The sequence below is a fragment of the Microtus pennsylvanicus genome, chromosome 2 (assembly GCF_037038515.1).
Source record: "Microtus pennsylvanicus isolate mMicPen1 chromosome 2, mMicPen1.hap1, whole genome shotgun sequence".
Lineage (NCBI taxonomy): Eukaryota > Metazoa > Chordata > Mammalia > Rodentia > Cricetidae > Microtus > Microtus pennsylvanicus.
The window spans coordinates 17,535,178-17,551,834 of record NC_134580.1 but is presented as its reverse complement, the minus strand read 5'-3'; the positions used below and the strand labels follow the sequence as shown (position 1 = coordinate 17,551,834).

Sequence of the window (16,657 nt, the reverse complement as noted above, 5' to 3'; positions counted from 1 at the left end):
AGATCCATATCTATCACCATGCACAAAACTCAAGTCCAAATGGATTAAAGACCTCAATATCAGTCCGAACACACTGAACCTGATAGAAGAGAAAGTGGGAAGTACTCTACAACACATGGGTACAGGAGACCACTTCCTACGTAAACCCCAGCAGCACAGACATTAAGGGCCTCATTGAATAAATGGGACCTCCTGAGACTGAGAAGCTTCTGTAAAGCAAAGGACATTGTCACTAAGACAGAAAGGCAAACCACTGACTGGGAGAAGATCTTCACCAACCCCGCAACTGACAAAGGTCTGATCTCCAAAATATATAAAGAACTCAAGAAACTAGACCGTAGAAGGCTAATCAATCCAATTATAAAATGGGGCACTGAGCTGAACAGAGAATTCTCAACAGAAGAACTTCAAATGGCCAAAAGACACTTAAGGTTGTGCTCAACTTCCTTAGCGATCAGGGAAATGCAAATCAAGACAACTTTAAGATACCATCTTACACCTGTCAGAATGGCTAAAATAAAAAACACCAATGATAGCCTTTGCTGAAGTAGTTGTGGAGAAAGGGGTACACTCATCCATTGCTGGTGGGAATGCAAACTTGTCCAACCACTTTGGAAAGCAGTGTGGCGGTTTCTCAGGAAATTCGGGATCAACCTACCCCAGGACCCAGCAATACCACTCTTGGGAATATACCAAGAGATGCCCTGTCATATTACAAAAGCATTTGTTCAGCTATGTTCATAGCAGCATTGTTTGTAATAGCCAGAACCTGGAAACAACCTAGATGCCCTTCAATGGAAGAATGGATGAAGAAAGTGTGGAATATGTGCACATTAGAGTACTACTCAGCAGTAAAAAACAAGGACTTTGTTAATTTTGCATGCAAATGGATGGAAATAGAAAACACCATCCTGAGTGAGGTAAGCCAGACCCAAAAAGAAGAACATGGGATGTACTCACTCATATTTGGCTTCTAGCCATAAACAAAGGACATTGAGCCTATAATTAATGATCCTAGAGAAGCTAAATAAGGAGAACCCAAAGAAAAACATATAGGCATCCACCTGAATATTAACCTTCATCAGACGATGAAAGGAGACAGAGACAGAGACCCACATTGCAGCACCGGACAGAAATCTCAAGGTCCAAATCAGGAGCAGAAGGAGAGAAAGCACGAGCAAGGAACTCAGGACCGCAAGGGGTGCACCCACACACTGAGACAATGGGGATGTTCTATCGGGAACTCACCAAGGCCAGCTGGCCTGGGTCTGAAAAAGCCTGGGATAAAACCGGACTTGCTGAACATAGTGGACAATGAGGACTACTAAGAACTCAAGATCAATGGCAATGGGTTTTTGATCCTATTGCACGTACTGGCTTTGTGGGAGCCTAGGCAGTTTGGATGCTCACCTTACTAGACCTGGATGGAGGTGGGTGGTCCTTGGACTTCCCACAGGTCAGGGAACCCTGATTGCTCTTTGAGCAGATGAGGGAGGGAGACTTGATCGGGGGAGGGGGAGGGAAATGGTAGGCGGTTGCGGGGAGGAGGCAGAAATCCTTAATAAATAAATAAATTTAAAAAAAGAAATCTTTAATAAATAAATAAATTAAAAAAAAAGGAATATGCCCTTGTCCTCCAACTAGCGCTGTTTTTGGTATGGGTCACCTGTATCTGTACTGCGCCCGCCATCAACTGGGTTATACTTTAGCAACTTTACCTATCTTCCCAAAACGCCAGGGGTTTTGTTTGAGACACGATCTAGCTATGTAGCCCGGGCAAAGATTACAGGTCTGAGATATCACACGTGGCCCCAATATGCTTCCTTACATTTTCTGTCTGCTCCTCTTTAGGTGAGAGGCAAACAGTTAAAAGTGTGTGAGGCCACCTGAAGTTGTTCTATGACTTTTAATATTTGTCACTCATTTTAGGAAGAGGACTTGTGAATTATGGAAATTGCTTTTCCTGTTTTCTGAAATCTTTCTTGCTGTTTTCACATAATTTTTAGTGTTATGTCTTCAAGCTACTTTTCCTCTGGATCACCTAGTCTGGTACTATTTTGTACATTTTGTTCATCTTAGTAACTGAAATTTTTATCTCTAAAGGATGAGGTTGTGTTTTGTTAAATTTATCTTTCATGTCCCTCAGTTAAAGTCTTCATGTCTTTTCTTACTTCCTTTCTTTTTGGAGCCAGGGTCTTACTAGGTAGCCCTACTTGGCCTGGACCTCCCCTTGTAGACCTCTAATGCCCAGGCATTCACCTGCCTCTGCCTACTAAGTGTTGGGATTAAAGGCATGCACCACCATGCCTGACCCAGTGTCTATTATCATGACTAATTAATAACTGTTCTAACGTCCTTGTATTCTAACTTTACAACTGGGTTATTTCGGGTAGAGGTTGGTTCCAATTAATTAAAATTTTCCATACTGGTTGCATTTTTAAGTCTGGTTTGCAGTGCTGGGTTTGAGCTGTGCATAGGCTGGGCAAGGGCTCAACCACTGAGTTATATCCCTAGCCTGGGTTATTATTTTAAAGCCAGATGCCAGACATGAATTGTCTACTTATTGAGTTCTAGATAATGTCATTTTATTCATTTATTTATTTATTTGGATTTTTAAAAATATTTATTTATTTATTATGGATACAATATTCTGTTTGCATATATGCCTGCTAGAAGAAGACACCAGACCCCATTACAGATGGTTGTGAGCCACCATGTGGTTGCTGGGAATCGAACTCGGGTCCTTTGGAAGAGCATGCAATGCTCTTAACTGCTGAGCCATCTCTCCAGCCCCTTATTTGGATTTTTGAGACAGGATTTCTCTATAGCTTTGGAGCTTGTCCTGGAACTCACACTGTAGACCAGGCTGGCCTCGAACTCACAGAGATCTGCCTGCCTCTGCCTCCCGAGTGCTGGGATTGAAGGCGTGTGCAACCTCCACCCAGCACTGTTATATTCTTTTTGTTTGATTTTTAAAAAACTTAAAGATTTATTTTATGTGTGTAAGTCCTTTGCTTCCATGTCTGTATGTGCACCATTTGAATGCCTGGTGTCTACGAAGGTGGAGAGTGGGAATAGAATCCCCTGAAACTGGAGTTCCAGGCGCTTGTAAGCTACCATGTGGGTACTGGAAATCAAATCTAGGTTCTTTGCGAGAGCACCAAGTACTCTTAAGTGTTGAGCCATCTCTCAAGCACCTCATTTTTTTTTTTAAGACAGGGTCTCAGGTAGCCCAGGCTGGCCTCAAACCCACTGTGGAACTGACAATGACCTCAGTCTCATTCCTCTGCTGGGATTCCCAGTCAATACCTTACTCTGGGATACAGATCAACAACCAGGGTTGTTTTTTTCAAGACAAGGTTTCTTGGTGTAACAGTCCTGGCTGTCCCGGAACTTGTTCTATATACAAGGTTGGCCTGAAATTTAGAGATCCACCTGCCTCTGCCTCCTGAGAGCTGGGATTAAAGTGTGTGCTACCACTGCCAAGCACCTGGGATTTGAAGGCTTGCTCTCATCCTGTGTCTGTGAACACAGTCCTGACTAAGGCTAGGCTTCTCTGGTTGTAGAACTGCGCCAATTCTGGAGGCATTTTTCTCACGAGCTAAGAGACTGACAGCGAGAACTCTAGGGACCCTTTTAGATGCCAGAATCTGCCTATCTCTCTGCTTTCTCCTCACTATTCTGCTTTGTCAATGTGATCCTTCAAGTTTTGTCTCCTCAACCTAAGAGTCTCTTCTGGATTTCTTCTTTCTGCTCTCTAAATGCTATGTTCTAAACAATGCTGCCCACCTCACTTGTTTCCCTTGCTTAGGAGTAAGTCCTAACATGGCTAATAACCAATGTCTCAAACTACTGTTTTATATACTTTGTATGAGTGTTTTGGAGAGGGTACTGGGGATTGAACTTGGGCCTTGGGCATGCTAGGCTTCCCTTCCACTGAAGTTTTATCTCTAGCTCTTTTCTTTCTTTTTTTATTTCTATATTTAAAAAATATTTTTTTAAGTACACAAATGTTTTGCCTGCATGTTGTGTGTAGTGCACAAAGAGGCCAGAAGAGGGTGTCAGATTTGCTGGAACTGGAATTACAGACAGTTGTGAGCTGCCACATAGTGTTGGGAGTCAAACCTGGGTCCTCGGGAAAATGCTCTTAACTTTTGAGTTATCTCTCCAGTCCCTATAATTCCACCTTGGTTGACTAATGGAATGCCAAGATTTATTTACAACTTTGCTAGAAATAACATTCTGCACTTAAGAATGTAAGGCAGTCAGCAAACCCTCATCTAAATAGCAGTAGCTTCTCTTCCTTCATCCCATCCTACCATCTCCTAAACAGACTTTTCTTGAGAATCATGCAAAGGAATGAACAAGGAGGAAGGGGATAAAAAACAGAGATTTGCAAATGAAAGCTCAGTGAAGACTTCTATATAAATAAACATCTAGAAGTAAATACATAGCTGACGATTTTTTAAAATTATTTATTTTATGTATGAGTGCCCTTTCTGCATGTATGCCTTTATGCCAGAAAAGGACATCAGATCCCACTACAGATGGCTGTGAACTGCAATGTGGTTGCTGGGAACTGAACTCAAGAAGAGAAGCCAGTGCTCTTAACTGCTGAGTCATTGCTCCAGCTCCCAGATCATGATTTTAAGAAAATTTTAAAGAATTTATTATGATTTATTTAACTTTTATTTTATGCGCACTGGCGTGAAGGTATCAGATTGCCCTGAAACTGGATTTACAGACAGTTCGGTGTGTGGTGGGAATTGAACCTGGGTCCTCTAGAAGAGCAGTCAGTGCTTTTAACCACCAAGCCATCTCTCCAGCCCCCGAGCTCATAACTATTTTTGTTTTTTTTTTCTCTTTTTCTTTTCTTTTCTTTTTTGTTCTTCGAGACAGGGTTTCTCTGTGGTTTTGGAGCCTGTCCTGGCACTAGTTCTTGTAGACCAGGCTGGCCTCGAACTCACAGAGATCCTTCTGCCTCTGCCTCCCGAGTGCTGGGATTAAAGGCGTGCGCCACCACCGCCTGGCTCAGCTGGTGATTTTTAATGAATAACCCTTCCTTATTTTGTTTATAGTGTTTTCCATGATTGAGTAAGCATCCTGTAACCACCATCCTCATTCTCTCTCTCCGTGTGTGTGTGTGTGTGTGTGTGTGTGTGTGTGTGTGGTGTACATGAGTATATGTGCACATGCCATGGTTTGACAGGATATAGGTCAGAGGACAGTTGTGGGTGTCATTCCTCACCTTACATCTTGAGACGGGGCCTGTTTTATTGTTCACTGCTGTGGACTCCAGGCTAGTTGGCCTGCAAACGTCTGGGAGTTTCCTGATAGTGCCTCCCATTTGATGTAGGAATGCTGGGAGGACAGATGTGCTCTACTGAGGACCAACGTTATGTGGGTTCTAAGATTTGAACTCAAGTCCTCATGGTTGGTTGAGCAACAGATGCTTTACCCACTGATTCATCTCCCCAGCTATAAAACTACCACTTTTGCTTCTAAATAAACTATGTTTAATGCTTATCATGAATGTTGTGGTCAACTTTGCTGGAGAAGCTTACTTTTTGTTAACATTAGTCAGTGAGTCCTAAAGATACTCATAACTGGTCAAAGTCCTGAGAATTAACTGTTGAATGCCCAGTCACAAATGTGATATCTGAGCCTTCAAGGATCAGACAGTGTCACAAAATCAGAGGCAGGAAGGATGTAAGGGAAAGGTAGGAAGCCACGTGGATCACTGCCTTCTGAATGTTGGGATTAAAGCTGTGGACCTCCTAAAAGCATACAATTTTAAAATAAATCGGTACAATCACAGAAGCACCCATATCTTAATTTTACCTTGTTTAAATATCTTGGTCTTACATATAATTGTATACACAGTTAAACTAAATGTACCCTATGAATATTTTATTAAGATTTATTTTTTATTATATGTGTATGGATTTGTCTGCGTCTATGTTAGTGCACCATGTGAATACAATACCCTTAAGGACCAGAAGAGGGCATCATATGTTCTGGAACTGGAGCTAAGGGCAGTTAGCTGCCATGCGCTGGCTGAGAGTCAAACCTAGGTCCTCCTGAAGAGCAGCTAGTCCTCTTAACAAATGAGCCTTCTCTCCAGTCCCCCTTTGTGACAGTTTCACTACATATTCCTGGCTAACCTGGAACTCACTCTGTAGACCAGGCTGACCTTGAACTCACAAAGATTTCCCTGTCTCTGCCCCCCAAGTGCTAGGATTATACCCAGCTATCTTAGTTTTATTTTAACTGAAATTTTGGATTATTTGTGAATAATCTTCTAATACTCCAGTCAAGAGAGCACTGAATTCATATTATGTATTAAATCTATCAAAGTCATTAAAACACTACCTTGGTGATGGACTGCACATCACTTTTGATGTCCTGTGCAAGGCTCCAATTCCCTGTCACCTGGGGAGACTGTAAAATGATTTCTTCTGGAAATAATACTTTGAAACAAGAAAAAGTAAAAAAAGTATGAATGAAGACAACATAAACATTATGGCTGATTGTAAAACAGTTCATATTCCGAAACTCTGTTGAGGTTCCCCCTTTCCTAGTTTTAGCATTAAATAGTATGGCATAGACTTTGCAACAAGCCATTACTTATCTCTGTGAGAACAAAGATGAATTATATTACCAGGATTAAATGCATAGAGCAAAAAATACATTAAATAATTTTCAATTATTTAAGTATGCTTTTACATAGTTAAAATAGTAAAAAAAAATAGTGGGGGGAGGAAACAAATTGCCCAATAGGAATTAAAAATACATGCTGTTATGTAATTTTAATTCTTACATATAACTGAAGAACTGATATCATTTTGCACAAAAATTCCATGAACTCTATAAGCATACTCTAAGGAAATTTATTACTACCAAGCTACAAAATGCTACCTTTTACACCCAAATGGATGACTTGTTCAAGTGCATAGTGACACCGTCTGCTTGTGGTCCTGCCAGAAGGAAAACAAAAAATAATGAACCTTAAGTTTAGCGTTTACAAATATCTGATTATATATAAATGTTACCAAGTGAATGTTATTTCCAAACTCAAAAATTAAGATATAATTTTTATTTATGTGTTGGTGACTACAACTGCCTCTGTGACGGCTTTGGGAAGTGTGACCTTTACGAGATGATTAGGTCATGAGGTCAAACCATTTCTGTGTGAACAACATTTGTTACAAAATGAATTCAAACTCATTGTCCTGCTTTCTCTGCGTCTTTCACATGTTCTCTTCAGTGTACCGTTGCCATATTCTGGTGCAATGAGAAGGCCTCCCCAATGCTGCGGAGCCTTCAGAACTGTGAGACTAAATCTCTTGGTAAATTATCCAGTCTGTGATGTCTGCTATAGCAACAGAAAACAGACTAGACAACAAACTTTCAGCAATCACACTAACACAAATTTTACTAAAATCTTGTAGATAAAGACCAAGTGGAGGCCAAGCATTACAGGGTCATAAAGATGTGTTCCTGCCCTTATGTGACAGGAGAGTGAAGGGGCAACAACCAATTAGGAGTTTATACCAAAGGTTAAGCAGAGACAACTGAGGGTTCAGGACAGTAGGCGCCATCCTTCTAGAAGAGCAAGAAAGATATTGATATTCCTATACCAAGAGAAAAACAGTTTTGCTGTAAGGTTTTTTTTTTTTCATTTGAAATTAGAAAAAAAAAACAGAGGAAAAACACAGGAAATCAAAACCCATTTTCAATAAATCAGGATTACTAATACTCAAAAGCATAAATGAAGACACTATCTGTTCTACTAGGTAACCTGGCTCCAATCACAGAGCAGAGCTGACTCATGCCTCCTTAGAGACAAAGGACAGGTTCTTGAAGGCTCAGATGGTGGTGAGACACAACATAGGGACCGGGCCATTCCCAACTATTAGAGGGTGTAGGGTGGCTGCTAAAAGCCACTATCAGGATTCATTTCTGTGGTGCATAACTAAGAGTTGTACACTCTGTGATATCTCTGTCAGATGCACTGAACCTATGTAAGCCCTGTTTTCCAATCTTTGCAAAATAATTGCTTGAGATACAATGAACTCCATATAAAAAGGGATGAGAGCTGGGACAGAATCACCCTAGGACTTGACCAAACTGACTCTAACAAAGAGATAGAAAATAAGAAAAATTAAATAGATGCAGTATGTATGTATACCGCGGGACACAGGACAAGACAAACGGCTTCCAAAGGAGGGCAGAAATGAGAAAGAATGGACCACAAAAACCAACTTCCCTAGGTATGAACTAGTGGTTCAAGAGGAAGATTTGCAAGATATCATTTGTTTATTTTAGCATCTTTGTACAAGATAAAAAGAATCTTAGGGCTGAAGATGGCTCAGCTGTTTAGAGTACTCTTTGCTATTGCAGAGGACCAGAGTTCAGATTCCAGCATCCCTATTGGGCAGCTTACAACCTGTAACTCCAGCTCCAGGAAATCTGATGCTATCCTCTGTCCTTTGCATGCATTTGTGTGTGCGCGCACACACACCAAGTGTCTTTTAAAAAAGAATCTATTATGTCTTCATTGGGGACTAACTGACCAGCATCTAAGCTAGAGGGGTAAATAACTCAGGGCAATATCTATCCAGAACCAAACACATGAGGTGTTAAAAAAAGGCCAGTCTTCAATTTATGGTCTTCACTTATAACATATGAGGAGCTGGAGAAAGAAAAGCAGACAGAGCCAAGAATAGATAGGAAAAAGGAAATAATACAAGATCAGAGCAAAATCTAATGTGACAGGGAACAGAAGAACAGTAAAGAATAGGATGCCAGTGAAGTCAGCAGTGAACTCTTTGACAAGGTTCTGGAGAGATGGCCCAGCAGTTAAGAGCACGGACTGCTCTTGCAGAGGATCAAGGTTAGATTCCTGGCCCCCAGCATGGCAGCTAACAACCATCTGTAACTCCACACCTAGGGGATTTGATGCCCTCTTATGGCTTCTATGGGCACCAGGCATGCATATAAAGCACAGACATACATGCAGGCAAGACACACATAAGATAAAATAACTAAAAGATCCCACATTTCTAGAGATACTGATGGGAGAGGAAAAAATACAAAACCACTAACATCAGGAATTAGAAACGTGAAACCTCTATAGATGACACATACAGGAAAATTCTGTAAAGAATTGAAATGCAAATAAGACACCCTAGATAAAGTACAGAGTTCTTAAAATTTACAGGAACCTAATAACCTGGCCAGGAAGATGACTCAGTGGGTAAAGGGACCTACCACACAAGTCTGATGATTTGAGTTTAATTCCCAAACTCAAGTAAAGGTGGAAGGAGAGAATGGACTCCATAGTCTTCCTCTACATGCACTATGGCACATGCACCCACATATATTATACACACTTACATGCATGAGTGCACACACGTATATATATAAATACACACACACTAAATAAAAAGAACCTAGCACTAAACCTAAATGATCCTTTTTCTGGTAGAATAATGGAATACACAGCTTAAAAGCTTCCCACAAAGAAAACTCTGTATCTAGAAGGCCTCAGAGGGGATTCTACCAAATATTTAAGGAAGAAATAATATTTATTCCATACAAAGTTTTCCAGAATATACAATGTGTTGTAGACAAATATATCTCATAAACATAAATATAAAAAATGAATAAAATTTTAGCAAATCAGACTTAACAAACGTAAAAGGAAATCACATTATGACCAAGTACCATTCATCTTAGGAGGCAAAGCTAAAATTATATTAGAAACCAAATTAAGAAAATTGATGAACCCAAAACAGAAAATCCCACATAATTTCAAAACATATAGAAAAGCATTTGATAAAATCATTATCTATTCTTTCTCTTTGTTTGAGACAAGTTCTCACTATGTAGAACTGGCTCTCTGGAGATCTCTGGAACCCAGAGATCTGTCTGCCTCTGTCTCTTGAGTGCTCAGTATCTTTTTTTGACTAAAAATTACCAGTAAACTAGGACTTTCTCTCCTCAACCTGCCAGAAGGACACGTCAAAGCCTTCCATGTTACCCTCAACTCCTGGCTGAGAGGAAATACTGAGACCAAGCAGTTGGAAATTAAAGGTAATATTGTTTACAACAGTACTAAGCTTTAAAAAACAGGGCCAGGAGCTTTAATCCCAGCATCCAGGAGGCAAGACAGGTGGATCTCTGTGAGTTAGAGCTGCGTGGTCTACATAGAAGAGTTTCAGCCTAGTCAAGGATTTATGAGACCCTGTTAGCCTGCCTCAAACACACACACGCGCGCCAGGTGGCAAGCACAGTAGTACACACCTTTAATCATGGCACTCAGGAGACAGTCTATCTCAGACGTGTCTGTCTCTGAATACAAGGACAACCCAGTCTAGAGAGCTAGTTCTAAGACAGTCAGGACTATGCAGAGAAACCCTATCTCAAAAAAAAAAATCCCAACCAAACAAACAAAAAGGGGACAAACTTGCCAAAAAATAATGCAAAACTACAAACTGAGAAGCACATATTGCTAAAAGGAAACTAAAGACTATGTGAATAAAGGACAGACTGACGTTTTCAAGGACTAGATGACAATACCCTAACAGCATATGATTGGTTAGGAGGGGCTAGACCCTCTGGGAAGGTCTAGCCCACTGTTCTGCTCCCTGTTTTGGCATCAGATGTAACTGAGGGTGCAGCGAAAACAAAATGGACTTTTCCATGGGCGGGAAGAGGTTTATTGTAAATATAAAACTGCTGGTTTTATGTTTATCTTCGGTGGTGAAGAGACAAGGGCCAGAGGCACTTGGAGGAGTCCAAAGATGCCATGGCTCTCTCTCAGGGACAGAGAGTAGCGGGAGGCTAATGTGGGGGCCTGCAGGTTGGAAGACAGAAGAGCTTAGAGGCTCTGATCTACACCACAGTTTTATGACAATAAAGAACCACATGCCCCATTTGCCAGTGGCAAGGGAGGTAAGCGAAACAGCTCTTCCTGGCAGGCAGAGATCACAGGCTTCAGAAGACCTCTGACTGCAGACTTTTTTCTCTCCACCGGTAATCCTTCTGTTTTCCCTCTCAGCATCTAGCCTGAGCTGGCCTGATTGTCGCTTTGGGCCACAGTCAGTGCTGTTGCCTTTTGGGAAGTTTGGGACCTAATACACAGATCACTCACAAAGCACAGGAAGGCTAACAAGCCATTTCTTCTTGCATGCTCATGGAGACTTGAACTCAAGGATAGCCCTGGGAGAATGAAAAAATATTTTTATTAAACTTAGTAAAACCTTACCTATTGTATGTAAACTCCACATCCATAGGTTCAAAGTTATACATTTGTTCAAATCCTGGATTAAGTTTAAGAGTTACATCTTCTTCATGAATCTAAAAAAACAAGCGAGTGATAAACAAGGGAGTGTTTCACCTTCTACACACTAGACTGGACTTCCAGGGACAATCCTGCATCTATATCTGGCAATACATCATAAAAATATCATTTTATAGATGTGAGCCAAAATTTGGTATCTTAAGTACCTGCAAAATTAACTGAAAGTGAGTAAATCATTCTTAAACTACACAAATGGGCAATGTTTCCATTCACATCAGCAACACTTAACCAAGTCTTTCCCTGTGCCAAGTACACCTACAATATGGTGCCGAGGACTCAAAGGAGATCAACCTGCGAACAACTCCAAGTCATCAGGGTGGTCCTGCAGAGATAAAGCCTCCACAGAAGGGTCACTTGGGACTTTCCCTTTCTGGTAGTACACGGGATAAATATAGCTGGATCCTGCATAAAATAAGACCTCAAACTTTCTCCTGAAAGGCAAGAAAGGAAACCTCGGGTACACTCGGGGGCAAAGGAACACAAACATCCTCAGGCGGAAGCAGGGCTGAGGCTGTGGCTTTCCGAGGCCCAGGCCCGACACTATGCAAGGTCAGAAGCTGCAATGAGAATCCAGACCCTGAGACTGTGGGCAGGAGGTGACACAATAAACACGGGGACAGCCAGTCAGAGTTCTTCCATTCTCAGAAGACGCTGCCACGGCCCTTTCCCTTGAAAGCCACCCAGCAGAGGCTTCTGAGTGACCCAGAGATTACAAAACATGAAAGGGAGTCTACAACTAAGGTCAGTAAGCATACTAAAACCAAACTACTAAGAGTGAGGGACCGTGATCCTCACCAGCTTAGGATCCTGTAGACTGATCTTACCTTCTAGCTGAAAAGCTGCAAATGAAATAAGAAGATATAAAAGGAAGAAATGGGAAGAGATAAAAGGAAGCACAAGGCAACTTAAACATTAGAACAGTCAGAGTATTGAAGACAGAGGAAGGAGGGGCCCTGCACGTGGAGCAGCCCTAGCTCCTTCCATGCCAATCTGACACAGCCAGTCATCTGAGAAGAGGAGACCTCGACTAAGAGCGTCTCAGGTTGGCCTGCAGGAAGTCTGTGGGTCATTTTCTTGATTAATGATCCACCCAGGAAGGCCAATCCACTGAAGGTGGTGCCACCCCTGAGTAGGTTGCCTGGGGGATATGTCAGACTGAGCATCCCATGAGAAGTCAATAAGCAGCATTTCTCCATGACTTCTGCTGCTTTGAAGTCATGCTTTGGCTTCCTCTGATGATAAACTGTAAGCTGTAAACCAAAAAACCATTTCTCTAGTTTTTGGTTGTGTGTTTGTGTGTGTGTGTGTGTATGTGTTTTTAAAAGATTTATTATACACTGTTTGCCTATATACCAGAAGAGGGCATCAGATCTCATTATAGATGGTTATGAGTCACCATGTGGTTGCCAGGAATTGAACTCAGGACCTTTGGAAGAGCAGTCAATGCTCTTAACCTCTGAGCCACTTCTCCAGCCCTGGTTTTGATGTTTTATCACAACAAAAACCTAATTAAGACATCTAGCACATGGCTAGGCAGGAAGATCCTCCTCTGTGTCAGCTCGAAGTGGGTAGCTCTCAGTAAGGGCTCAGCACTGTGTTGTCTCTCCCCAAACTCTCCGGCACAACTTTTCAAGACCAAGAGACCTATGGTGGACTATACCTGCTGGTTGAAAAATGGCAAACTAGACTTCAGCATGGTGTGTTTCAGATGTGGCTTCTCTACCACCATCTGGGCCTTTTGGATGCCTTCTGTATCAGCTTGTTCATCCTATCCTATCCTATTCTATCCCATGTTCTGACCAGAAAACTGATGGCAGAACCAAAGGAAGTCATGCTGAGAATGAAGCATGCATTTGCTGAGCAAGCATCTGACTTTACTGTGCTCAAAGCATCCTCCTGATCGCCTCAGCACCATACTTACCTAGTGCAGCCTTCTGAGGCTCCTACCCACTGGCTCTTCTACATCATGCCCACAGTGTCCAAAGCTAATTCAATGCAAACATGTCTTACAAGTAGTTTTATATAGTTGAAAATTACACTTTCTTACACAGGAAGGTCCCTTTCCACAAATAAATCTACTCAAAGATCACTTACTGTGTCTTTAAGATTCCAACAACACAGACAAAGCCACTGGAGTACTCTGTGAGAGTGGGTGAGTCAGTCTGACCTTCACTCTTTGAGGAGTGTCCTCTTACCTCCATGACATAGCCGATATATTCAATGACATGTCCATTGTATTCTTGAGATTTTAAAATCAGTTTGTCACCTAGGTAAAAAATATATTACTATGAGTTAAACACAAAATCATAAATTTCCCATTTCACTCTGAAATCAAGTCTTAATGAAGTATAATTAAAATATAAAATTTCTAGTATTTGTTGCTTAAAGATAGATAATGTGTAACAAAGAAACATGTATAGCATACACATTAGATCATTTCCTTTTAAGTAAATGTTACTTCATGAACAGAAATGGGATAATCCAAGTACGTGGCCAGTTAAAATGACTTTCCCCTGGCCCCAGGTAACCCATACTGAGATCTACCTGCATAGAGAGAAGGTCTGCTCTCGGCAAGCCCGGGGACCTCCAGAACCAGCAGATCCCCCTTCCTCTTCAGGACAACGCCACTCATGTTATACTCTTTCAGTTCTATTTCTGCATGGATCTCCTCCAGCCACAGCAGAGTGGAGAACTTCTCCTTGTAGTTTGACATGTTCAAAAGCTGGAAAAAAAAAAGAATTACCCAGTGTGAGCACATCCCGCATCTATGTCTAGGGAATAAGCACCCTTAGAGTTCAGATGTCTAAACTGCTTATATCCAAGACATTTACTCCAGACAGGATGATCAGGGTTAGAGGTTATGAACTGGTCAGCACACCGGCTCCTCACTGGCCAAAGCCACTACCCACTACCACAGTCTGGGCTCTCAGCCAACTCTGTTGTCCCTAATCTGTCAGGTCTCTGAGCTGATTCTGGAAAGGGCAGTGTAACTTCATGGATGTTTGTGAAAGAGGACAGGCTCTCCATTGGCCTAGAAATAGTGTCAAGGGTCATTTTCCTTCCCATCTGAAACCACTGTAAAAATATCTAGATGAAATGGTAAGTTCTTAGAAACATAAAAGCTACAAGGACTATACCACAAAGAAACAATGCAATCAGAATATAAGTGTAACTACTCAGGAAACGGAATCAGAAACCAAAAACTTTTTCAACAAAAGAAATCCCTGGACCTGGTGGTTTCATGAGTGAATTCTAAAAAACATTCTTAAAAATGGGCAGAAATCTTTTTCAAACTTTTCCAGAAGCCCAAGGGAATACTTTATAATTCATTCTAAGAGGTCAGCGTTTCTCTGATATTAAAGTCAGAAAAGGACATTCATTCTAAAGAAAGAAAAAGCATGTTGTACACACTTATAATTCCATCACTCAGGAAATGGAGACAGGAGAATTGTAGTTTGAGGCTGGCCTGGGCTGCATAGAGTCAGTGATATGAGGGGATGGGCAGGAAGATGATGAAGGGCAAGAGGAAGAAGGGAAAAGAGAGGTAAAAGAAGGGGGTAAAGGGAGGGAAAGAGAAGGTGGAGAGAAGGGTGGGAGAGAAGAAGACTGTACTTCACTTGGCTACCCAGCAGGCTAAAGAAAGAGGATCATTTTAGCTCATGAGTTTGAGGCTATCATGGGTAACATAAGTAGATTGTATCTCAAAACAAAACAGACAGAACTTACCTAACCATACCTCCCACTCCAATATAGACCAGTATCTCTTATGAATATTGATACAAGGATTGTTACAAAATGCTAGTAAACAATGCTATAATATAGTAAAAGGATTATATACTATAGCCGAGGGGGTCTTATTCTTAGGAGGTAGGAATAAGTCAACCCATGAAAATTAACAAATACAGCAAAGTGTTTAACAGAATGGAGAAAAGCACATGATCATCCAGATACAGAAAAAGTATCTGACCAAGTACACCATCTTCTCATGACAAAGTATGACTATAAAAGTCATACGTACAGGCAGATCTCTGTGAGTTTGAGGCCAGCCTGGTCTACAAGAGCTAGTTCCAGGACAGGAACCAAAAAGCTACACAGAAACCCTGTCTCAAAAATCCAAAAAAAAAAAAATTAAAAAAAAGTTATACATAGTGATGAAAAACTGAAAACCATTTCCCTAAGACGCCCATTCTCATCACTTCTACTTATTTCTAGAGGTCTCTGCTACAGCAATTAGTTACGTAAATGAACTCAGGGTGGGAGCTCTAAGCAGAAACTAGCAGAGAAATGCAGCTTACTAGTTTGCTCCCCTGTCTTGCTCAGCTACCCTTCTTATACAGCTCAGGCCTACCAGCCTAGGGATGGCAGGCAAGGCTGGGTCTTTCTACATCAATTAGCAATAAAGAAAATGCTTCATGGGCTGGAGAGATGGTTCAGAGGCTAAGAAAACTGGTTGCTCTTCCAGAGGACCCGGGTTCAATTCTCAGCATCTACATTGCAGCTCACATCTGTTAACTTCAGTCCCTAAAGATTCAATACACTCTTCTGGCCCCTGCTGACAATGCACACAGACTATGCACAGACATAGATGCAGATAAAACACCCTTATACATTAAATAAATAAGTTAAAAAAGAAAAAAAAATGCCCACAAGTCAATCTGATGGAAGCAGCTCTTCCCACGTGACTTTGAATTACATCACATTAGCATCTGAAGCCAACTATGACAGTAAGCACTGTGAGTATAAAATCATCAGTGCTAGGAAAGCTCTTCATACACACACTAAAATGTCAGAACTATGTTTAAGGCACTTCAGGAACAGTTAGAAATTCTATTCTAATGCCCAGTCAAACTTCACTTAACTTTGTGTGTATGCATCCATGCACATGTGTATATGTAGGTATACTTACCTGTGTTGGGTACATGTAGTGTTCAGAGACTGATGTCAGAATGTCTTTAGTTACTTCTGCATCTTATTACTCTTTTAGGTTTTATTATTATTATTATTTATTTGTTTTATTTATTTATTGAGACAGGGTTTCTCTGAATAACAGCCCAGGCTATACAGGAACTCACTCTGCAGACCAGGATGACCTCGAATTCAGAGATCTGCCTCTCTCTGCCTTCCAAGTGCTGGGATTAAAGGTGCACATCACCACTGACTATCTTATTATTTTTATGTACAAATGTTTACCTATACCACATTCTTGCAATGCCCACAGAGGCCAAAGAGGGCATCAGAGCCATCTACAACTGGTGTTACAAAAAGCCGTGAGTCCCATAGGGGTGCTGG

At 41.2% G+C, this 16,657-nt stretch overlaps 1 protein-coding gene across 1 annotated transcript in view; it reads right to left on the bottom strand.

Moving 5' to 3' along the window:
• The window catches only part of Mov10l1 (Mov10 like RNA helicase 1), a 79,027-nt gene that overhangs the window by 38,838 nt on the left and 23,532 nt on the right, over nt 1-16,657 (bottom strand). Inside the window, exons 11-15 of the mRNA XM_075962392.1 lie at nt 13,913-14,090; nt 13,564-13,634; nt 11,273-11,364; nt 6,919-6,977; nt 6,373-6,470 (exon numbers count right to left, since the gene is read on the bottom strand). Coding sequence (XP_075818507.1) covers nt 6,373-6,470; nt 6,919-6,977; nt 11,273-11,364; nt 13,564-13,634; nt 13,913-14,090 — 498 coding nt within the window. The remainder of the gene's footprint in view (nt 1-6,372; nt 6,471-6,918; nt 6,978-11,272; nt 11,365-13,563; nt 13,635-13,912; nt 14,091-16,657) is intronic.